The 25,511-nt window shown below is 44.1% G+C and overlaps 1 protein-coding gene across 1 annotated transcript; it reads left to right on the forward strand.

The window, feature by feature from the left end:
- Positions 1-3,090: 3,090 nt before the first annotated feature.
- LOC133218720 (antigen WC1.1-like) lies at positions 3,091-24,510 on the forward strand. The gene is made up of 16 exons (XM_061365430.1): positions 3,091-3,372; positions 7,728-8,042; positions 9,962-10,267; positions 11,517-11,831; positions 12,453-12,764; positions 13,270-13,587; positions 14,311-14,625; positions 17,125-17,439; positions 18,193-18,255; positions 18,342-18,656; positions 18,835-18,870; positions 19,167-19,304; positions 19,620-19,715; positions 20,273-20,356; positions 21,686-21,838; positions 22,335-24,510. Exons 1-16 carry the CDS (start codon positions 3,306-3,308, stop codon positions 22,433-22,435), a joined length of 3,249 nt encoding a protein of 1,082 aa, XP_061221414.1. The 5' UTR covers positions 3,091-3,305; the 3' UTR covers positions 22,436-24,510.
- The last annotated feature ends 1,001 nt before the right edge of the window (positions 24,511-25,511 follow it).

The raw sequence follows: 25,511 nt of genomic DNA on the forward strand, positions 1-25,511 counted from the left end.
AAGCCTTAAAAGGTTAAAAAAATCATTCTGAGATTTACTATTTACAATATGGAAACTGACTGAGCATGCATTCTTGTACTTCTAGAGTGTTATTCTTAGGAAACATATCACCAAATGCTTGAAAGAAACAACCACTCCTTCAATAGAGCTGATTTTACTTGTGACCCTTCATAAAGGGGCAGGGAAGCTTAAAGGGAGAAAGAAACCATGAGCATCTCCATCTGCATCTGTGTGGTTCCACACTAAAAATGCTACATTAGGTTAGAAAACACTCTAAATGTAAGAAAATCAGCAAAACCACAAATATTTTTGCCAGCCAGCTACTGAAACCAAAACACTACCGTGGACATTGTGGAGATGCAGTGGAATCTGCTGTGCCTGAAAGTGCCAAGGAAGGGGTGGCACCTCGTGGATGCAAGCTTCCTTCTGAAAGAACAAAGATACTGGCCCTGGGCCAGCTGAATGTGTGAGGTAGCTAACTGTGCCAGACAATCTTCCTGAGCTACTTGGTTATGGTGGAGGAGCTAGCAGTACCCAAAAGTGCCAGGTTGTAGCACAACATACCCCAAAATGTTGGAAAATTCCAGAGAACACTTGTCAACATGGCTCCCAGATGCCTCCTTCCACTACCACAAACCTCAGGATAGGCCAACAAGTCTACAAAACCATTGTCATTGCTAATGGTCCTGGACAGCTTTTCTGTGTCTCCTGAAGGCCATTGTGGAGAAAGCTCTGCCTCAAAACACTCTGACCTCTCGTTCATGGACCTCCAGAGTGATGAAGATGATGGCAGAGAAGTTTTTCCAAACAGGTATCCAGTCTATGACAGGTGAACTTTAAAGAAAACTGCAAGATTGCTGTCAGCATCTGTATTTCCAGGACAGACAGAATCCTCAGGCTGTGACTGGCTTGTAAGTGGCCAGGGAAAGAAATGAATAAGGGGGAGAGAGTTTGATTGATGGGCAGATGGTGAGTCCCTCAGAGAAGGGTTTCATCCATCTGAGGAAGGAGCAGAACCTATGGGTATGTAGACCAAGCTGTTTGTGCTTAGTGGAGATGGTGCTGGCTTTTCTTCTGCTATCTGAGCATTGATGGCTTACCAGAATGCCTCTCTAGCCAAAGGATACCAACAGTAATGATGGACTGTGCAATAGTAACTGATAAGTTTTCTTCATTCTTTTCTACACAGGAATATTCTGTGTCCAAATCTAGTGGGAAGATAACCTTAAGGTCTTTCACAAAACATTGCTAGGTAGATAAGTCTGGATGACAGATGTGGTGTCATGTTGCCATTGAACTTGTCCTTGAATAGATGTCTCCTCCTGGTCATTCAACTGGAAGCACATCCTGATGTCATCAGACATATTCAGGATGATTATCAGGCATACTCATCATGGCCACTGTCACTGGGCACAGAGAATTCATGCCGACAATCTCAACCCAAGTGAATACTGACTCTGATGACATCACTGTCTGCAATGGGAATGAGAAGAAAAAGGGACCACCAGCTTCTCCCTAGCTGAGAATTTTGGAGTTCTAACATCTCTGGGCACTGTACCCGTTCGCTTGGTCATTGTGCCCATGAAGGAGATTCTAGTCATTAAGGGTCTGCATACCAAGAAACAGATCTTGCTCTCAGATTTCCTGGAGTGGGTTTAAAATGTCAGTGAGAATTCTGTTGATGGCTGCTTATCATCGTCAGAGTGAAAGAGTGCTAAGTGAAACCCCTGAACCTTGGTACATGACCAGACATTATAATGGATACCTTGTCATTAACACATCTGTAGTGTTTTTTATTTACTCTGAACTGATTTCCAATGGAGTCCCAGTGACTTCCTGTTTTTCAGAAGGTCTGTATCAGGGAGCAGAAGCAGGCTGCTCTGCAAGGGCAGGTTAGCCAGGAACTGAAGTTGACAGCAAGCCAGGCATGAGGCTTCCTCACCAACAGGCATAATCCCATAGTTCCTGAACATAAATGGATTAGGTCCGGGGACTGCAGCCAGGTTAAGTCAGCAGCCCAGGCAATCCAGACCAGACAATATAGTAAGGTGGTGGGTCCAAGGTCAAGGCATAAAGTCAAGTCAGCAGATCAGGGTCAGAATCAACAAAGTTCAAGGCCAGACCCAGTTTTGGTTGCCATATAACTCTAGCAGAGACCACAGGCAAGTGTCTGAGCTCTTGAGCAACTCCTGAACAAAGAATGGGTAGTCTCTGACCAAAATTCTCTCTGTTCTTTCTCATGCAGCTCCACAGCAGTCTGATCCAAGATTCCACTGCAAGGTCATACAGACCTTGAAAAGGCAGACAAAGCCCACTGGGAAGGTAAAGAGGTTGTTGGTGTGGCAAAGACCTAACAGCTTGCACATCACTGAACTTGGGATTATGGATACACAACAGGTAGATGCCATCAGACAAAAAGAGTATGTGTCAGTGTCATAAAGAGGATTGTGTGTTAGACTGGTGTAAACAGATAGCACCCTGCAACTTGTTCCAGTTACCAAGGATGAGTCAAGTAACCACAGTGATTAACAGCAGCTTTTGCTTCCCTTAATTCACCATTCTAGAGTGAATGGGAGAGTGGGAAGAACTACCAGCAATGGCCATACGTAACCTGAAACAAAGAGAAGCCTAATATAGGAAACAGGAGCTCCTGTCATTCACATCCTATGGAAGGTGGTCTTTCAAGAGCTTTTGTCCATACAGTTTGCAACTTTTGACCGAATAAGGGAGCCTTGAGAAGTGCTTGCCTCAAGAGCTCAGCGGGTGTCATTTTTGACTCAGACAAGTACCGCAAGTGATAAACACCACTTCTGTTGATTTTATAGTGATGTACAATTTCTCCCAAGGAGGTGATTGAGCTACGCATATAGGGATTTTCTTTGCCTTTTTCTCTTCCAAGATAATCAATGAAATGACCAACATTCTGTACTTTCACATTGCTTTGTCAGATGAGAAATAACTATTTTGTGGACTGCTCTGCCTGTACCACCAGTGCTGATCCTGTAGTAAATCACGACAATACCAATGATGGCTTCAGAAGCGCAACCACCCTTCATATAAGGTCACAGGCACTATTTTCAAATTTTATTGGAGGCTTTGGTTCTCTCAAGGTTTGAGATTCATCTGTTGATAATGTCTAAAAAGGTGAACAATATTTCTATTGGTTCCTTCGCATAGTTCATGCTAGCATGTGAATCTATATATTTCCTCCTTTGTAGTCATTTGTGAGAGACACAGAAGTCCAAGCAGAGTTCGGTCTACGCAGTGCCTAAAAAAGAGCGAAGTTTCATCTGTCTGCTACCAGGATGGCAACAAAAGGACATATTTCTCTGCCAGTGTTGTGGCTTGTCCTCTGCATTCAGGTCTCCCTGGGTAAGTACATACTTTATTTCACATAAGGCGGTGAGACGGGAAAAGAATGTAAATTCAATATAAACAGGTTGTTGTTCCATCAACCTGTAAGGCTAAGTGACAAGAAGGTGTTTAAATATATTTCTGTCTTTGATTCAGATTCCTTGGTGATTCTGAGAGAAAGAAGCTTAAGCCATTTGTAGTAGTTTTGTATTTTACTCAGACAACAGTAGCTGGCCATTCTCACAGGAATGTGTGTTCAAGTTTTATAGCAGAAAACAGTGGGATATTCTTCCTACTGCCTTGCCTCTCCTCCTAAGGCCTTTGTGTACAGAATGAATAATTTCAGGTTTTTATTCCAGTTAAAATTATGCTGCTGTGCTCTGTGTGTCCAGTGGAGTTTGGCTGGGGAACATACCATCCCCTCAGCTGTTCATGTATACTGAAAGCTTATAACTATTTGTCTCTCTGCTCTTCTGGAGCTATGTGTACATGTTTGAAGCTCATACCCCTGTGATGAGAAAAAGACTTATAGTTGATACTTTGATGTAGCATGGCCCTAGTCTTAAAGGTTATCACCAATTGTGTGGACGTAGTCACAATTCAAGCAGATGGCAAGAACAGGCACAGGCCATTCTGGGCAAAGGTGTGTGAAAAACATTATCAAGCATTTGTATTTAGGCATCTTTGTAGCAATGTTTGAGTGTCATCTGAGCAGTAATGCAGAAATGAGAGTTTTCTTCCAACTTCTTTTTAATAACAGGGAATAGTAACAGAGGGACCAACTGGCAGATGCAAGCGACAGTAGGTTTACCTTGACACTATGCTCTGCACCTAGGATCCATGCTTCTGCTCTGACCGTGCTCACACTCTCACGCTATTGCAGCCCTCTGCTGATCCCCACGGAGGGATGCATCAAGCTCTCCCATCTGCTGAAAACCTCCACTTAGGGTCTTGGTGAGAAATGCACGGCTCATTTTCATCCCTGCGGAGTGGATGGGATGAGGGAAACTAGGTCTTGACCTGGAGAAAGCCAAAAATCTGATGCCTTCTTATCCAAGCAGAACCTCACTCTGTGACTAGTACCACTGAATTTAATCTCAAGACATGAGAGACAGCATGTTGCAAGTACAAAGGGATTTTGTAGTTATTCACAATCTCAAATGACAGCAAGCAGTGTGATATGTAGAAACACTTCCCTCTGGAGGAAGAAAGGGAAGGTGATGCTTTTGACACCATACTGGTTTGAAAACCTTACCCGAAAACCCAAAGCTCTTAACGCAAATTAATCATCTTTTGTGGCTTATCAAATACTATCATTGACAGGAGGTGGTCTCTGAGAAGTGTCTTTCTGGGCTATTTGCAAACTGTACTGTTTTCTGTTTACATTACTGCCCAGTGCTGGGTCATAACGAGTACTGCAGGTTTATCTTGGTACCTGGCCAGATTCTGATACCTTTCTTGCTTCCAGTGCAATCTGTAGAGTTGGCATGAGGGTACAGAAAGGGTCAGCTGCTCCAGAGTCCAGTCAGGGTCCAGCCCCACCAGTACCCAAGAGAGGCAAGCAGGGCAGACCCAGGGGTGAGAGCTGGGTTCAACTCTAGTGCCCCACTTACCTCAGTTCATCAGGCAAGTTCATGGTGATGAGGCAAGACCAAGGTCAAACTGAGAAGTCAGTCTGTGCCCCAGAGTATAGACCAACAGGGCCCACGACCAGGCATGGCTGTGCCTGAACTGAACACATAAAGACAGTGAACTCAAGCAGTAACAGCACTAATTTGGGACCAAAATTACCAGGCTTCTTACATGTCTGCCCTGTAAACCTTCTATAGCTACATGGTCAACCTGAATGACTCTCCAAACCCCAAAAGAAGCTGCCAGTTCTCTCCTGCTCCATTAGATGCTGAAATTTGAATTTGATCAAAGTGAAGACAAGTCTCAGATGTGGCCATCAACCACTTCCTGACTCTTGTGTGCACTTAGCTTGTAGTTTGTCCTTAACATGGAAATACCAAGATCCTGCACGTGGTTTTCCACCGTTTGATTTTCCACCCATTTTGTTGTGTCCTCTTTCACGCTTTAAACACCAATGGCTTCCAATTCCCATGCTTCAGCAATGCCAACACTGCTTTCCTGTGAGTTTTTTCATTGAGAAGCACAAAGCTCATATCCAACAACTTGGCTACAAGGGGTGTATGAGCAACAGCAATGGGTAACAGATGAACATGGTCAGTACAGAACTATTTAGTTGTTAAGGGGCAGACTTCAATCTCTAAAAAGTGCCCCAGGCTTCTTAATGCCATCACAAAAGCTGCAGAGCTTCCTTTCCTCTGAAACATAAAATACCTCTCCAATAATTTGATTGAGCATTTATATCCAGCAAATAATTACATACCCATCTTTGTTTCAGGTTGTCCTGTCTCCCAACGTTTAAGACACATCTCTTTTCACATTATCACTGCTTCAATGTCTGCTTACTGCTTGATAAAATCCTTCTTAAAAACCCATCTTGTGCAGGGGTTGCTGAAACTGGTAGCATGATAAGAGATAAGGCAGCTACAGCTCTGTTTCCTGAGGTCCAACTGGTAGTGAGGCTAACTTGTAGTGCCCAGTAGTCATGCACATATGTAACACACATATACTTGTATACAGATATGTGCACATATACACATATACATCTGTACATGTCTGATCACACATACAGAAAGATGTAGCAGTGACACAAATACACACCAATTGCCTAATTATGACCAATGGATATAATCTAGCTTAACTTCTGTAAGGCCTTTTACATGCTCCCAACACAAATTCTTATGATTAATTGAAGATATATGATTTTAATGGATGGGCTATTAAATGGATAAGGAATTGGCTGGATGGCTGCATCCGAAGAGTTGCAGTCGATGGCTCAATGTCAAAATGGAGATCAGTAACAAGTAGTGTCCCTCACAGGTCCATACTGGGACCAGCACTGTTCAATATCCTTCTTAATGGCATAGGTAGTGGTATTTAGTGGGATTGATCACTCTGCTGAAAGAGTCCCAGAAAGGGTCAGGGTAGGGTCCTGACTGCATTACTGGGGTTCCCCCATCTATCACTGTTCCTCTGTTCACCTCTGCACACAGAGACAAGCTTGTATCACATAAACTAACAAACAGATGACATCCATATTGTTCTTTAATTACAACGACTGGTTTTGATGAAATCTGGCAGATTTAGTTTGGGTTTTTTTTTACAAAAGGTTTTTTCTTTACATGTCATTACATCTTAGGCTACGGGCTTCAGTTTTTCACCAATGTTTACTGTGTCTGTTTTCCAGTGTTTACTGTGTAAGACGCAAACTCAGCCCTGTTCCCCTGTGTTTCTTGGGTCCTAGAAGGTCTCTGTGTAGCTTGGCTTCCTAAGAACAGCTTCTGTGTTCCACCATTATTCCTGCCTTTGAATGTGACAAAATTATCCCCATGTTTTCTAGACTTTAAGTCACTGTGCTAAGCTACCATATAATATTTAAAGCATCTACAGTAGCATTTCAATACTGTAAAGCAAGAATCCAACATATGCATCTTTCGTCTTCTGTCAGGCTCTTTATCAAGTGTTCTGTGATGACTGTAATGTTATTTTGTGAGTCCACAGGTAAAAGGACTCGGAAATGTGTATCTGTATCAAAGGAAAGAGGCAGACTTCAGAGCAGAGGAGGAAAAGAGGGTTCTTTGGGCATGAGCACCACCCCAAGAGATGGTGGGGCATGAGGAACGACATGAAGACCTCTATGTCTGTCTTCTTCTTATGCTGCTGCACCTCCTGAGATAGCTTGCCACTCCTCAGGAGTATTTCTTTTCTCTCATCAGATACCTCTGACAAGGGGACCCTGTGGTTAGGGCAAGAGAGAAGGGAAAGGATAAAGACTATTAGGATATTGAATTGCAAGTAATAGCTTCTCTGAGAAGAAGAAGTTAAGGTGGACAAGGAAAATTGCTTCTTCATGCACTAAAGAACACAGGAATGAGGACATTTCACATTCCCCAGTGAACATTTTCAGCTGGATAGCATCATGGCAGAACAGCAAAGAAAGAAGCCTCTGTGAATCACACAGTAGGGACATCACTCAGCATTTCCCAGCACTGATAGGTCAGAAGAAGAGAAAGATCACCTGTCATTAGAAATAACTTACATTTCAGCAGTGCAGTTAGTTCAAAATTGTAAATACAGACAACCCCCTGCAAAAAAAGAAAAATCACTTTAAATAAGACTATTTAGAAAGGTGAACCAAATAAGTCTGGTTTAAGAGTAATAACAACCTCATTAACCATCTGCAATAGGTAATTATGATTAGGCACTGTTCTTCCCGTAACCTTGCTCTGTCTCTGTGTATGAAGGTGTTGATGAATTGAGGCTGACAAATGGAACTGGCCCCTGCTCTGGGAGAGTGGAGATAAAACATGAGGAGCAGTGGGGAACTGTGTGTGACGGTGACTGGACCATAAAAGATGCTGAGGTTGTTTGTAAGCAACTACAATGTGGATATGCTGTTCAGGCTCTTAAAGACGCTAAGTTCGGACAAGGATCTGGACCAACATGGTTGTATCGAGTTCTTTGCCGTGGGGATGAACCCACTCTCTGGAACTGCTCACATGCCGGATGGGGTGTTTTTTCCTGCCCACATACTCTTGATACTGGAGTGATCTGCTCAGGTAAGAAGTCATCTAACCTTCCATAACAGAAAAATGCTATGAGGTGAGATCAAACTTTGTCCTAGCTGGATAAAGCTAAGTACTGCACAGAGGTAGCAATTTCTCCATGGCCTCCACTCAGCCAAAATAAGTTGCATCAGCATTAAGTCTTCTGCTGACTACAAGTGTATGTCTCCTTTTCCTGGGCACAGCACTGACACAGAATGGAAGAAGACATAGTAAATAACATATAACAGAAACACTATTTAGTTCAACCACAGCTCACCCAGGCAACAGGAGAACAGTAGTAAACTTGTCTTTGACAGTAGTGGGTGGGGGCTAGATCGAGGTGTAGATGGAGAAGCAAGAAAGTGCTGTGTTATGCCACAGATCTGCCCTTCTTCAGATCTTCATGTAGCTAAGACGGGACAGTCTGCAATGGCAAACATATCCAATGTCTGTATGTATGCTTTCATGCCTTCCTCTGCAAGAGCGGTGAGGCTCTGGCACAGGCTGCCCTGTGAAGTTGTGAATGCTTCATCTCTGGTGGTGTTCAAGGCCAGGTTGGACAAGACTTAGAATAACCTGGTCTAGTGGGAGGTGTCCCTGCCCATGGCAGGGGGACCAGAACTAAATGATCTAAGGTCCTTTCCAACCCTAACTATTCTATGTTTCTATGTGTTTGGTTTTGCTCTTTGGATAAAGAATCATTGCAAGAGTTTTTTCCTTGCCAGCTTCAGGACTTCATATTTGTCCTTTTTTGATTTTTGTAAGGTTGCTGTCAGCCCATTAATCCAGCATGTCCAGTTCCCTCTGAACTGCAGCTCTGCCCTCAGGGTTATCTCCTCCCAACCCCCTCAGATTGATAAGAGTGCCTGCCATGACCTCCTTCAGGTTGTTGATAACAATGCTAAACAGAGCAGGTCCCAGGAAAGACCGAACAAGTGGTATTCCCTTCTTGCCAGCTGTCAGGTAAACTGAAACCCAGTAATCACTAGTATTTGAGTTTGACCATCCAATTACCTTCTTTCCCATGTAGTTGTCCACCCACCCAGACTGTAACATCCTGGTCTGAACACAAGATTATCATGCAAGACACTGTCAAAGGCCTTGCTGAATTTGAGGTAAATGACATGTGCTGGTTTCCCCTCATCCACAAATCCAGTGACTTTTATCAGAGAAAGTAAAAATACCACACAGGCATGATTTAACCTTGGTAAATCCGTGTTCACTCTTCCTATTCACCTTGTGCCCAGCATTGTGTTACAAGAGGACTCACTCCATGCTTTTCCCAGGCACCAAGGTGAGGCTGACTAGCCTTTAGATCTCCAGACTGTCTTTTTAGCCTTTTCTGAGGATGAATGCAACGTTTCCTGTTTCTTCTTTCTGGGGACTTCCAACTCCCTATTCATTTCAATAATGGAGTCTCAAGGACACACACTACTAAATGACTTTCTGTTTAGAGCTTACTACTTCTCAGTATTAGGCAAACAGTCAGAACTCCCCTCCTTCTGTAGCTTCCCAATGATTAAGTATTTTCAAATAAGAAGAAAAAAGCATTCCCATACATTTTCTCTCTTGTCAGCAGCATACAGGAATTGCCACAATGATTATTTCCACGTGTCAGTGGAAATCATCATTCTCGTGATGCCACTGTTGTATGTTCAGGTGAGATTCTGGACTCATGGACATAATTTACACGTGTCCTACATGTCTTCTTCCTGTCAACCCACAGTTGCATATTTCTGTGGTTCTCAGTGCTCTTAGGTACTTCAAGCAGCATACAGGAATTGCCACAATGATTACTCCCACGTGTCAGTGGTCCTCAGAGAAGTGACGTGTGTCTTGCTTATGAAGGTATGGGATTTATTAAACTAGGTCAGTACAAGCAACTCTTGATGCTGGATTTCTTGTTTTGTTTTGGTTTGTGTTTTCTCCAGGTTTCACTGGGCTGCGTTTGACTGGAAGGGACACTGCCTGCTCAGGACATCTGAAAGTCAAGCAAGAAACATGGGTTCCAGTCTGTTTTTCACACATCGATTTCGAAGCTGCCTCTGTTATATGTAATGAGTTAGAGTGTGGAGAGGCTGTGGATATCTTGAGAGGAGCTCACTTTGGTGACAAACCTGAACTGATCTGGCAAGAAAAGTTTCACTGTCTAGGGAATGAGACTCACCTTGCACACTGTTCCAGAACGCTGCTCCATAGTAAGACATGTTCTCATGATGCCACTGTTATATGTTCAGGTGAGATTCTGGACTCATGGACATAATTTACATGTGTCTTCTTCCTGTCAACCCAGAGTTCGGAGCCTTTGCATAGTTCTGTGGTCCTCAGTATTCTTAGGTATTTCTCCTGCTACATCCTGAGCCGTCCAAGGAAGGCCAGGAAGTAATAGAGCAGCCCCATGATCTCACTCATTCTATTGAGAGCCTGCTTTTCTAACCACTTCACTTCTGCACCAGGGATGCAAAACTCAAAAGGGCTGTATTTTCCTTCATGATATTGGAGGTATGCGCTCATTAGTGCTGGGAATTCCTTCTGTGCCTTTGTTACGTACGTTACAGGAAAGATGGCCAGAGCAGACACACAGGAACATTTTCCCTGCTGCCACTGTGTATGTTAATCGTGTACTTCAGTTAAGGATAAAACTGGAAGAGGTGCCATGCCTCCTAAAGCTCAAAGGAGGCATAAGTTACCAATTTATGTTAAAGAGTTGTCAGGGGTCTGGATGACTATATTTGTGACTCCTCAGCTTTGGCTGGGGAGCTGTGGCAGCTAAATGGACCAGCTGAGGTTATCAGTAACCAACAGGTTACCATCTTGCACATCGGAGCAGAAATCCAGGTCTCATTAGGGGAGTACAATACAAGGACCAGGCAAGGGTAAGAAGTAGTAGTGTGAGATGATAGACAGACTGCATGGGGCTGGCACAGGACACCATAGTCCTGCCTGTGACACGCTTAAATTATTGTGACTATGCTGATGGGCATGGACTACTGCTGTGTTCAGTCTTACGCTGCAGCATAGATGAAAGCTGAAAACTGCACACTGCGGTTGCTGCTTACTGGGATGACCAGCTACTGGGAGAGGGAGTGCTACTGGTAGCTGCTACTTAACATTTCTCACATGCTCTAAATGCGAGGCAATGCTGGATCTGCCTCTGCAAGAAAAGGTGTTGCAGGGTAGCAACGTTATCGTTGTAGGAGGAGAGAGCAGAGCAGAGGAGGAGAGACTGAACTCAAAGTCAAAAACTTGTAGTCATGTAGTTCAGGCTACAACACGGACAATAAGGGTTTGGGCTTATTTTTCAGAGCTGTCTTAGGAACATTCTGGTCTAACACTCTTCCCAGTAACCAGAGGCATAGTGAGTGCTAGTTCATTGTAGCTAGTTCATTGCAGCTAGACCTCTCTTACAATTTTCAATGCAAAAGCACAATAACTCCATCAAACCCAAAACTCCAACCCTGCTGAGTTCCTTTTTTCTTCCTGCAGGCTATGGTGGGTACAGGTTGGCAAATGGCAGTACCACGTGTTCAGGGAGAGTAGAGCTTCTTCATGGCGGCACTTGGGGAACCCTGTGTGACTACCTGTGGGATTTACCAGCTGCCAATGACCTTTGCCAGCAGCTGGACTGTGGGGTTGCCCTACAGATACCAGAGGGAGAGTCCTTCGGGAAAGGAAATGGATCTGTCTGGAATGGGACATTCAGCTGCAAGAAGAACGCCTCACATCTGAGAGACTGTTCTGTGAGTGTGCTAGGTCGTGATGAATGCCCTGCTGGAAAGGATGCTCGTGTAGTGTGTTCAGGTGAGCATGGGAAAAGTCTAAGAGCAGAACAGAACTCCTTTTTTGAGGAAAAATATGGACCTAAACTCCAGAGGGTCTATGTGAAGCCAAGCTATCATGTCTGGTCTCTGGACAGTCCCAGAAAAGGCAAAGTAAACTATCAGATGTAGGGTCCAACTGGAGAGAACAGACAGGAGTAACTAGATGATCTTAAGGTCCTTTCCAACCCTAACTATCCTATGAGTCTATGAGTAGTAGGAGACAAGACTAGAGACAGTTACACCAGTCACATAGCTGAGGCAAGGACTGAAGACCTGGTTCACGTTTGGGTGAGGCCCCAGGGTGTGTAGCTGGAGGCCCTAGGTGAGGCTGGTCAGAATAACTAAGGTCTATTGGTGCGCCCATAGCCCTGAAACCTAGTGCCCCACGTTTAAAAATTGCAAAGGGGAACAGCTCCTGGTTTCTAGTCATCCTTCTCAGTAAAATAGGGTTGATTGAAGTCTACTTGTGAGTATGGGAGTTCCAGTGGCCCGGTGGAGTATTTTACTACTGAATACTAAGGAGAAATAATTCCCACGTCCCAGTCACTTTCAGGTTCATGAGTACATACACGACATCTCAGTACTCACTTCTTATATTCAGGGTGCCCAGGGGGCAGGTTGGTGAACGGCACCACCTGCTCTGGCAGAGTGGAGATCCGCCATGGAGACACATGGGGAAGTCTATGCCGATCCCACTGGAACTTGAAAGCTGCCAACGTTCTCTGTCATCAGCTGAACTGTGGCTATGCAAAGTCAATCCAGACAGGAGATGATTTTGTGGACGGGGATGGGCATGTATGGAGAGATGCTTTTCACTGTGATGGGACAGAGTCCTGCCTGTGGGACTGTGCTCAAGCGACTTTGGGAAATCCAAGCTGCTCAGCCAGAGAAGCAGCCACTGTTATTTGCTCAGGTAAGGCAGGAGTGGGCTTTTACTGGTAGTGCAACTTTAGACCAAAGCAGCATTTGTGATGTTACTCTGCCAAGCAAGTCTGGTATGTCCCTCTTCCTCTCTCTATCTTATCCCTTTTCTTCTCCTCTCCTCAAGTTCCTTCCCTTTTCCTTTCTCTTCCTTTCCCTCCTGTTCCATCCCTTTGTCCTTCCCAACCCTATTTGCCCCACCCCTCCAGTCTTTGTTTCAGCATAGAAACTTCATTTAGTAGAAGGACTCACTGTGCCTGACTCTTCATGGGATTTAGTCTTTAAGCTGGGGAAGACTTTCTCACTTCCCATTGCAGACCCTTATGTGCATGAAAGCAAACAAAGCTTTAACAGAGTCTGTCTCCTTTAAGCAGTACTGAAAATTATTGTTTTACTAACATAGAAATTTGTCTTCTATCTCTGTCCTGCATGTTATTTCTACTGCAATAAGAGCAGTAGATGTTATTCAATACATTTTCCAACTCTCTTGAGTCCAGGTCTTGCTGAATCACTCAGACTCTCAGGTGGTGAGAGCCGCTGTGACGGGCGAGTTGAAATCTTACTCCATGGCACATGGAGTAGGGTCCTGGATGATGACTGGGACATTAAGGATGCTCATGTGGTATGCAGACAACTAGAGTGTGGAATTGCCAAGAAAGCCTATTACCTTCCAAGGTCTAAGCGAGGCATCGGTGTTGTTGGCTTAAGAAGTGTCCAGTGTGCTGGAAATGAGACTCAGCTGATGCTCTGTAAGACTTCCCATTCTCACACAGTGCCATCAGGAGTTGCTGAAGATGTTGGTGTGGTTTGCTCAGGTGAGTTACTGTGCAAAAGGTACAGAATGCTTCCCAGGGTTAAATCTAGCCCACTTTGTGGTCTCACCGAATATTAAACAGGCTTGGGTCTGAGCTTCTAATTTCTACCTGTTTGTATATTCTAAGGGATAAATGATAGTTAAGGAAGCAAATGTAACTGATATAATGCTTTCTTCATCTGGATTTCTTATAGAATTTATCTCACAAAATCAAAAGAGAAATAATGGAATATAGGAGCCATGAGGATACTGATTTGGCCAATATTGCCACACATTCTGACTGCCACTTAGGAATTAAATAGGTTTTGTTTTGTGACATTTCCATATTTATAGGTACCTGCAGCCTTTGTAAAGTAAATTGGAACTGTTTCTGCTCTTATTTTGTAACCCATCTGTAACAGTAATTGTTTCTGTCTGAGTTTAGATAGAAGACAGCTTCTCCAGCTTTCTAAGGTAAGTTGATCTCTGAATATACTTAGTATGACCAGACACTCCTTGTTTGCAATTTTTTTCACAGTAATCATTCAAATATTTACCAGATTCAGGAGCAGGCCTTTCCCTTTATGTGGTTTTAGCTCCTCAGGAGTTCTGTCCAAGAAGCCATAACAGAAGAGCTGGAATATAACAACATGATGCCTTAAAAGTGCTTTAAACATACAACCATAACATGCACCTCTGTATTATTGTTCTATTTCAGGTTGACACATGGGTTTTCTTCCTGCAGGTAGCAGACAGATCAGGCTGGTGAATGCAACAGAGCGCTGTGCTGGGAGAGTAGAGCTTTATCATGATGGCACCTGGGGCACCATCTGTGATGATAACTGGGACCTATCGGATGCTAATGTTGTTTGCAAGCAGCTGGGATGTGGACATGCCATCAAGGCATTTGACTCTGCTCATTATGGGGAAGGCTCAGGACAGATCTGGCTGGATGATGTAAACTGCACTGGGGCTGAATCTGATCTCTGGGCATGTCCTGCTAGGGCATTGGGCCATCACAACTGCCAACACAAAGAGGATGCTGGAGTCCTATGCTCAGGTGTGTTCAGAAAATCCTTTTCTGAGCCTGTGGATTGAAAGGGGAGGGTTGCATAAAAGGGAAGAAGCGATTGCCAGAGACTTCCTTGGACAGCTTTTTGCTTTCTTGACTACAAGTGCAGCTGGTCAGCATATCCCCTTGGCCCCACCAAAATGGCTAAGCATGGTGTGGGGGATTGAGGACAGAGAAAGGTGCTTAGTTTTGTCTTGGGAAGACATAATGAAAGCCATTAGTGTGATGTATGTGGAATAATACAACATACACTGTGGACAATGAAACTATGCACGGTGAGAGAAACGAAAGTATGGAGTTGCCTAACAAGTGGATTATATAGACCAACCCTTTCCTCCCCAGCAACATTGTCAGATGCTATGTTCTCATAGTGGTAGAGCACCACAAGGGTGGTTAGAAGCTTTGCCCACTCAGATAGCAAACACAGGTAGCACCCTAGAAGGATTAAACAGACGCTATCTGTTGGCACCATGAAATGCTGCTTAGACAGGAATCATACAACCTAAGTAATTACCATACAGGCTGGGGAATGGAGGGATTGAATGTTCCCCTGAGGAGAAGGCTTGGGAATACTGGCGGGTGAGAGATTGGACATGAGCGGGCAATGTGCACTTACAGCCTGGAGGCCAATCGTATCCTGGGCTGCAGCCAGAGGAGCGTGACCAGCAGGTCAAGGGAGGTGATCCTGCCCCTCTGCTTTGCTCTGATGACAACCCACCTGGAATACTGCATCCAGCTCTGGAGCCCCCAGCACAGGAAAGACAGGGACCTGTGGAGTGGGTCCAGAGAAGGGCCACAAAAATTATCCAAGCAATCGAACACCTCTCCTGTGAGGAAAGGCTGCAGAAGAGAAGACCATGGGGAGACCTTATTGCTGCCTTTCAGTACTTAAAAGGGACCTATGAGAAAGATGGGGAGGGACATTTTAGGAGGGCCTTTTATCCTGATGATAGGACTAAGGGTGATGGTTTCAATAAAAGAGGGAAGATTCAGGCTGGATGTAAGGAAAGAATTCTTTACAATGATGGTGATAAAAGACGGGCACAGGCTGCTCAGAGGTGATGGATGCATCATCCCTGGGCACATTCAAGGCCAGGCTGGATGTGGTTCTGGGAAACCTGCTCTGGTTAAGGATGTCCCTGCTTCTTGCAGGGAGGTTTGGACTAGAGGAGGTTTGAAGGTCCCTTCCAACCCAAACTATTCTATGATTCTCCAGTTACAACCATACAATAATGAGCAGAGTGAGTACATGGCCAGGCATCTGGAAAAGTAGAGCTGTACAATGGTTTATTCATGCAGCCCAAAAGAAAACCTGAGCTCATTTAAGTGATAAAGTACCGAACAGCCCTTCCCCTGGATTGGGAAGCCTGCAACCACTGAAATCCCTCAGAAAATAAGTCTCTACTGTTGAAGAGCAGGGTTTACTTACTGATTGGTCTTTGGACCAATGAAATATGTGCCTTTACATAAAATAAGTAGAAGAAAGTAATCATACTTTACCTCATATACTACCTTCTTGTTTATGTGTTTTGCAGGTACAAGGTCTGAATCTAGTAATAAATAGATGCTGAGACTGGTATGATGTTAACTCCTATAATGTGGTTCCCAGAATGAGAGGCATAGTTTTATTGAGTACCTGTGCACATTGTTACAATGCCAATACCTATTATCTGGAACTAATGGTAGATTTTATAATGTATGTATTTTATGATTATGATGATGGTAGAGTTTATAGTGGATGCATATTCAAATGCTTCTTAAATAGGTGCTTCACAGAGGTGAGTGGTGAAATACACTGGCTACAAGTGGCAGGGTTTCAGTCACTGGAGGGTGCAGGGCTGCTTGTGCTTCTGCAGGGGAGCCATTCCAACTGGCTCTGAAAACATTGTGAACAAGTCATTGCACACCCAAACTTCAACAAATCTGAGCAGAAAATAGTAGAATTATAGAGTATCAGGTTGGAAAGGACCTCAAGGACCATCTGGTCCAGTGTTTCTAGGCAAAGCATGACCTAGCCTAGATGTCCCAGCACACTGTCCAGCCAAACCTTAAAAGTGCCCAGTGCTGGGGAATCCACTCTTCCCCTGGGGAGATGATTCCAATGGCTGATGGTTCTCATTGTGAAAAACTTTCCTCTTGTGTCCAGTCAGAATGTCCCCAGGAGTGACTTGTGCCTATTACCTCTCATCTTTTCCATGTGACTCCTCAGCACCTATGCTTCAACATGCTGAAGAAATATGCCTGTAACTGAGGGGGCAACCATCACTGTTTGTTGGTGTACAAACTGATGAATGCTGCCTAACCATAGAGGGTCGCTGTACAACTTTCGGGTTTAAGTGGCTGTCACTTTTAGAGTGGTTTCCTCTGGCACTTTCTCATTCGGAATGATGAATAGGATTGTTTGCAGATTGTGGGTTTCAGTCATCACAGCCAAGTTCCTAGCAGAATCAGGCCCCTCTAATTCAATTTTTATGTCTTAACTTCTAGAGTTCCTGGCTCTGAGGCTGGTGAATGGCAATGACTGTGCTGGGAGGCTAGAAGTTTTCTACAATGGGACATGGGGGAGCATTTGTTCCAATCAGATGTCTCAACTCACTGCAGCAACTGTGTGCAAACACCTGAACTGTGGAGATGGTGGGGAAATCGCAAGAGACTTTGAATACGGCAGAGGCTCTGGACCCACGTGGCTGGACCACATTGTGTGCACTGAGCAACAAAGCTCTCTCTGGCAATGTCAGTCAGACCCCTGGAATGCTCAGTCATGTGATAATCGAGCAGAAGAGACCCATATTACTTGCACTGGTAATTAGAAATGCATGTGTACAGGACTGCCTAGATATATACATAAACCTATGCATGCATTTATGGACATTGCAGTAAATACATCATGTTCATTCGTTATCTTATATATATTATTTCTAGTCTCCTGCAAATGGCATGAGAAAATGTTTTTTCTTCATCTATATCCTTGACATAAATGAGTAAATTAAAACTATATGAGTGTCATCGAGTACAGTTACTTGGGAGAAATCCTCATAGGATAGTACCATTGCATATTTTTAAATCAAAAACCTATGATAGACAATCAGTCTGTGAGATCTGTGTTAGGATCAGACATCTCAAGAAGTCTAGAGGCATGTATGTATTTCTACATGTAAGGAGGCATATAGGTGCATAGGTACATGTACTCATATGCATGCATGTAGCCATGACCAAATGTATGTATTAGTTCAGTTCTAAAGGTCCAATTCTAATGCCTGCTCTTATGACAGTATTTCATACCTGTGGGTTCCCAATATAATATAAATGAATTCTATATGACATTCAGGTCTCCTGAAAGGGATTGCAGCTGCCTCATACAAGAAGGGATCCTCAGTCATCAGGAAGGTTATCTTACTCATAGCAATAGCCAAAGAGCGATCCACCAAGTACTAGATAGGCCGTGGATCTATTATAGGAAAAAAACCCCACCTTTATGATTAATTTTCAGGCATTTTATACTCCCTCTCTCTTTTCAGAGAATAATCTATTTACTTCAGTATTTAAATTCTGCAGGAAGAAAAGAGGCAACATCTCCAGCCACATTTGCTGAGTGTCCAAACTCTACAAGCTGTTCAGGTACATTCACCTCTTCATTGCTCCTTATTGGTCCCTGTGGACCTTCCTGCTGTTTCAGTAACATAGAAAGTTTCTGTGTTTTCCAGATAGGGAGAAGTTACGACTCATAGGAGGAGAGTATGGATGTTCAGGCAGAGTGGAGATTTGGCAGCAAGGTTCCTGGGGAACAGTCTGTGATGATTCCTGGGATTTGGCAGATGCTAATGTTGTATGCAGGCAGCTGGGCTGTGGATCTGCTCTGTCTGCTCTGAGTGAAGCTGCCTTTGGGGAAGGGACTGGTCCCATCTGGTTGGAGAAGGTGCACTGCAAAGGAACAGAACTATCTCTTTGGGACTGTCCTGCCAAACCTTTGTTTGGCAAAAACTGTGATCATAAGGAAGATGCTGCTGTGGAGTGCTCTGGTGAGTGACTGGTCCTTTGCTTCATGACACACCTCTGAAGGAGGGGGAACATTATGCCAGCTGTACATCCCAGTGACTAGCTCCTTCATAATTTGACTGCAGGAACCTCACAAATGATGTGTTCTCCCTATTTTTCATGCTTGCCTCTTTCTTATCTGTACTTGCCTTCTTTTTGCAGGTGTAACAGAAACAACAGCATCACCCACTAGAGCAGGTAAAACATTCTTCCTTCCCCCTTTCTTTCTCCCATCAAATGAGGATTTAATGTCCCTGATACTGCATAGCAGGTAAATCAGCAGTATATTCCAGGTCATCAGAAAGCAACTCCTGCAGCCTTTTGTAAAGGAGAGCCAAATGGCACTATCCCCAGCTGCTGAATTCTAGCTGCTTGAGCAGGACCCACAACTGGGCAACAGGTGACCTGCTGGTGTAGGCACAACAGGAGGCTACAGAGGAGCAGCCCTTTTGATTGCCTGATTCTCTACCTGTCGCTTCTCCATTTCCATTCAGATCCTCCCCGCCGCCCTGCAACAGGGAGCACCAGACTTTCAGTACCTATCATCCTCTGCATCGTCCTGGGGGCCCTTCTCTGCCTGGTCCTTGCCATTCTTGCTGGACAGATCCAACGTGCCAGAGCACAGCAGAAAGGTGAGTCCCTCGGTACTTGTATGAAATGCCTCCTTGACATGGTTGGTATGAAATGCCTCCTTGACAAGTCCCTTGACTTGTATGAAATGCCTCCTTAATTGGCTGGGGACGGGTGACTGAGATGAATGGCATCTGCTGCAACACTAAGAGTTTCACTTACCATCTAGCAGTGCTCATCCTCAGTCAGCACCTCTCAGTGACTTTCTGTGTACCAAACAGGCCATGTTAGACCCCCTTAGGTCACTTGTCCTTTTCATGACCCTATCCTGAGTATGAGCAGAAACTGTGTCAGTGATTAGTGCCTTTTAATTTCAGGCTCCAGACTATCCTATGATCCCTTCTCAGAAGCTGTCTATGAAGAGATCGATTATAACACGACGAAGGAAAAGCAGGGTATAACTGGCCTCTCAGGTCTGTATGTCTTGCTCTTGTCAAGGGAAAATTCATCCTGGTGGCCCAGATCCCAGTGCGGTACTTTGCAGCTCCCAAACCTCCTGGGAAACTGAAAATTCCTGGATCTGAGGAGAGGTGTTTCCTCCACACCAGATTAAGCCAATTCCTCTCCTAGGAACAATTCATCCTTGTCCGAAGCCATACAACGCAGATCAGTATAGGTCAAACAACCAACCAAAACACAAACAACTCTTGCTGCAACTATTTAAAGCAGGAACATATAAAGGAATAATTTTTATCTCCCTCCCAGCAACTCTGTGTCCCTGTAAGCTTTCTCCTTTTGATCACTTTTCTCCCTTCATGCCTTACCTCCTCCATGAGACACAGAGGTGTTATGGGGCCCTTGATGGATTCTTGGCTATACCTCTGTAAACCCTTTACTTTGTAGGAATAATACTGACTGCCTGAGAACCTGTTGGACTCAGACGGTATATACACGAGACTTCTTTCCCTCATGAAGTCTTAGCAGCTAAGGAGAGTTTAATCTGACCTCACATTCTTTCTCATTTGCCTAGATTCTTATTCAGAGAGTTCAAAAACAAAGGCACAGTTTTATAGTGGGGACAGTGATGAAGAAAATGGCCCTGGAGCAACTCAAGGTAATGGATAACAGGGACCTACAAAAGAAAAGACCCCAAATCAGGGTAGCTTTTAACTTCCAAAGCATTATTGGTGATTAATTTTTTAGTTTTTGCTGCACTTCACGTCTACTAATGATGCTTTGATGTGAACCAAAAGATTCTGATTATGCTTATGGTGGAAGAATGTCACACAACCTGGCACCCAAGTGCTAATGTTCTCTTCTATATATGAAATTGAAAAGAAATGTTTGCTGGTAGTATTGCAGTCTTCACAGGACCCAGTCACATGAACCCAACAATTCGACAACTGCAACTATAGCAGCTTCTCTTCTGAAATAAATGGGGAGAAGACAGACAATAAAAAAGCATGCTTCAAATGAGAATATTGACATACGATTGGAATTGATTTGGGAATTTTAATCCAAGTGATCTGAAGAGAAGGCAATTTGCCAGACATGAGGGGTTTGTGGGGTTTCTTCGTTTGGAAAAGCTGAGGGAGAACAAGTGTTTGGAGAAGAACTGCATTTTCCTAGAGCTGATGAAAAAGCTCTCTTAGCTATTGCCTGGTCTCTGAGAGACCAGCTGCCACAGGCACAAGCAGTTTTGGACCTCATCTGCCCCTATCCCAGACTCTCGGTGCTACCACGTCTTTAATTATATTTTTTACTGCTTTTCTTATATTAAGGTTTTTTGTTATTTAAAATTAAACTAAAAACTTTCCCTTACTTGCTTTAAAATGCTTATCAATAAGGTAATTATACCAAATAAGATCTTTTTCTTATTCAGATTGAATATTGAGTATAAGGTAAAAGTGAAATAGGAATGCTTTGATTGACTTTTAATTTTATATATGCATTATTTGTATGTCTGTGTTTGTATGTATATACGATAAAACAGTGAAACAAGGGATGGATTCCAGTTAAGTACAGATCACAGAGATAGCTGCCCCTGAGGAATCAGACAGCTGGCTACTCACAGAACTGAGGCTGATGGAGGGACTATTCAGTGAAAAAAGATTTAGTTGGATGGCTGCATCCATAGTGTGGCTGTCAATGGCTCAATGTCCAAATGGAGGTCACCAAGTGGTGTCCCTCAGGGGTCCATACTAGGACTGGTACTGTTCAATACCCTTCTTAATGATATAGGTAGTTGTATTGAGTGCACCCTCAGCAACTACTGGAGCTATATTATTGTTGTCTGGAATACCTTAGAGTCCTCAGGAGGATTCTTAGTTTATGATTGCTCATTATCATGATGACAATGTCAGTATTATGGCTGGATCATCAGCTACTGCTTTCTCTAGAGGAAGATCTCTCCCTGTTATAATTAATACCTGTACTTTTCCAGAGGTCTCTCCACTGCCCGAAAATGCCCTGGAAGATAGTTATGATGATGCGACAGAAGCTCCTGGACCTAAAGATGCTCCTTTTTCAGAGCAAAATGATCAGGAAATCATTGGGATCCCTGAAGGAAGTGACAGAAACAAGGATTCACGGACAGGTGAGGAAGAGCAGGCTGTTGGTTTTCATAATCTATAGTTACTGTACTGAACTCAGGGAAAATCAAGGTGGAGGGTACCTCAAGGTATCACCTAGGTTTTACCTAACCACTGCCAGGAAGGAACACTACCTACCTACACAAGGAGCGTAAGTTAGATGTTTATTATTCTGTTCTTGCAGCCATTCAGTAGCAGTGTTTCCACAACCTCTGCTGGTGATCTATGCTGTGTTTTATGCTTCCCTTACAGCTATAAAATTATTGCCTATGGCCTAACCCAAGTCTTGACTGCTGCAAATTAGAATTGTTACTTCTTACTACAATGACCATGTGTATGTGTAGCAGGAGGCAGAATAAAGCAAACATTTCTCACAGCCATGCGTATGTAAGGCTCTGATTTCTGGAGGAGACAACTGATAGCCCATGCTGACAGCTGCAGGACCATGTAATATGCTCAGGATGTGCATTTATCTCAGTGTTCTTCCCTTCCTGTTTTCAGGCTGGAGTCCTAATGTGTCAGGAAACAGGACCTCTGCAGCTGACAGACATTCATCCCCTGCTCTTGAAGATACAGGTTATGATGACATTGAAGAGCTGTGACACTGATAGAGACCACTGAGTTGTACCAACCACCTTTGTAAATACACCTCTGTTAATAGAATGCTAATCGGGTACCAGTAGAACCAAAACAACTTGCATTTAGGATTAGTTTACCTAAGTTTGGTTTATTTACAGAGAAGTGCTTGCATATTTAGAAGACATACAAGCATGACTGTTAAGAACATCTCTCTAATTTCCCTTGTAATTTCCTGTTGTCGAGACTACCTGGACAGTTTTTGCTTTTTATTCTACAATATTTTTCACTGTATTTTTTTTTCTACTGAATTAGTTTTTCAACTTCCAATATTTTATCAGAAATCATTTAAAGATGTCTTCTCAAACGTATGCTTCTCCTCCCAGATCCATGAGACAGCTTGTTGGAGTTTATTAGGAACGGAAACTGGCCTGTAAGAAAATCATCAAAGTTCCAGTTCATCTTTCAGATACTCTTGCTTGTCACACAGAATGTGAGGACTAGAACTGATTGTTGAGATAGTGCTTTGAGAGATGAGAAACTCAACAAGGGGTTAATTCTCATCCTCACTTTAGGTATAGGTCTGTCATCTGAGTTATGTACAAATGAATCACACATTTGATTTGAAGGAAAAGCTTCTCTTTCCTCCCTCTATACCATGACTTACTTCCTCCCAAGCTCATACCAATTATAGAGTGAGTTCAATTTCTTTCCACAAATGGCAAGTGGTGGTCATACCTACAGGTGCCTGTTAGGTCATTTCTTCTAATCATATGAAGCCAGATTGAAAAAGGCAGCATGTTGATGGAATAGAAGGTGAGGTATTGCTGTCTTGGCCCCTAATGAAGTTTCTTTCAGGTCTTGAATGTGAGAGAATGTTTTAATGAACCTTATTCAGATCAACTAATTATAGTAGAAGTAATACCTGTAAGAGTCACCATAATCTAGATGAGACTCTCACTTGTACATGAAAACAACAGTGGTTCTAGCCATCATGATACATAAAGAAATGTGAATATGTCCCAGACAGCTGGGAAGACATACAGACAAGCAAATCCTTTCCCAAATAATCTCACTAACCTCATTAGCTCAGCATCAGGACACCTTACAACCCTGTGCCAAGGACTGAGGCAGAAGAGACTGGACTGAGATGGACTGAATACTTCTTTGTATTCAGTGAGTATCCTGGCATTAAATCTACACTTCCCTGTCTGCCTTCCTTTCAGCACCGAGTGGAGTTTCCTGTGGAATATTGTGAGAGCACCGGAGTGCTCCGTACTGCTATGATTTTGTGATGCATAGGATGTTTCTCTATCTGTGTAACTTTCTCCTTTCCAAGCTGGCGTGGAAGTAGTGAGAAGGAAATTCAAAAGGACAGACAAGTCTGGCAAAGATAAGGCACTTCATTCAGAGATCCTAAGGGAATGCAACCACCTTGACACCTAAATCCAGGCAAGAACCAACACCCTCATCCTGTTCCTGCTCCACCTGATCTGAACAAAGATCCACTAGGTACAACGTGGATTCACCCCACAGCTGGGCTAAGACACTCCAGCTCCCAAGCAGCTAGCTACTGGATCCCAGTCTCTTCAGTTGCTGGCACTTGGTCATAGAAGCCCCTGAGGCCACAGCCTAACTCCAGCTGCTGTTACAGACCTCCAACACTGACACACACACACATGCACTCATAATTTCCCAGCAGTTGGCTGGGACTCCCCCAGTCCCCTCTGGGAGCCAAGTCCTTCTGTGTGCTTGCCCTTTGAGACAGACATGCAGAGCTTACTGGGACACCGCTGGTCCCTGTGGCAGCCAAGTCATGTTTGCATATGACCAACCCTTTTTATCCCCTTATACCTGTAATTTCACACAGTTATTCCTCCCCAAACCACTCAGATTCACACCTTTCCCTGTCTTTGTTTCCTCCCAGAAACACCCCTACTGTAAAACCAAACTGATCTTCCCCTGGGAGTCAGACCCTTTTGCAGTATCCCTTCCCTCCAACAGTCCTGCTCCTGCTGATGGGTCCCTAGACCATGGGGCTCATGTCTGTCCTGGGACAGCCCTTGGTAGGGCAGGACAGTGCGTTCCACCTCCAGAGAGACCCAGTTTGGGTTCTCACATGCCCTTGAGGTGCACTTGCCGAGATGTACCTGTGGCATGCTCCTGTGATAGGTTTGGAAGTAGGCAGGGCACGGGACTCCCCCACCCACCATTGTCTTTCTGTGCTCTGGATGTGCAGAGTATTGTTTTTACCTGATAACCTACAATTTCAAGCTGTATTACCTGGTTCATAGAACTAAAACCTGGAAAGACTCATGTCTGAGTGGGAGGCTCCTAAGGGAGCTTAGAGCACCCTACATAGACCAAGCCTCTGCGGATAATCGAGGGACTCATGCGTGTAACAATGACTGTGGGAGAAACGTGTAAGTTGATCCAGACCAGCTGGCAAGCATAAGACCCATATAGTGGGTAAGATGGCTCAGGATCAAGGCATGAACATGAGAGCAGCTAGGGGACCATGCCCATTCAAGCGGTCTGTAAATGTTCATCTAGAGGGTGAAGGGTATGTTTTCACTAGTGAACTTAACCCCAATCAGCTATAGAGCACCAGGACAGGACTAGGCATCTATATGTACTTGTAGTTCTGATATGTTGTATGTGAATGCTGTTACAGGCAGCACTCTGTTTCAGTCTGTGCAGCCACGTTAGCATCCTCAGCGTATGTGTGTGAGGGACACAGGCTGGCTGTTCACTGCTGGCTGAACCTGCACCTCATACAGCAGCAACCACATCTGCAGGCTCCAGTGGCCTCGCAGGAGGAGCTCCCAGACCCCAGAGGATGCCTATGTCGGTTGTCTTTTAACACCCCTTAATATCCATACGAAAACGCTTACAAAAACTGCCAGTGTTTAGAAAGAATGGTTCTTAATGGCAGGGTTTTTCCAGCCACCAAGGACTTTACCTTTGTTACCCCAAACGGCAAGATTTCCCTTCTCGCTTTGATTTTACACGCCCTCCGCAGGCTCCGGCAGGGAAGCCGTGCTCCCGGGCAGACATGCCGGGCTGCTCCGCTCAGTCAGCTCCCCCGCTCCATCCTCGGGA

Source organism: Neopsephotus bourkii, unplaced genomic scaffold (genome assembly GCF_033783945.1).
Source record: "Neopsephotus bourkii isolate Nb327-2 ecotype Australia unplaced genomic scaffold, CSIRO-AGI_Nbou_v1 NB_1287, whole genome shotgun sequence".
Classification (NCBI taxonomy): Eukaryota; Metazoa; Chordata; class Aves; order Psittaciformes; family Psittacidae; genus Neopsephotus; species Neopsephotus bourkii.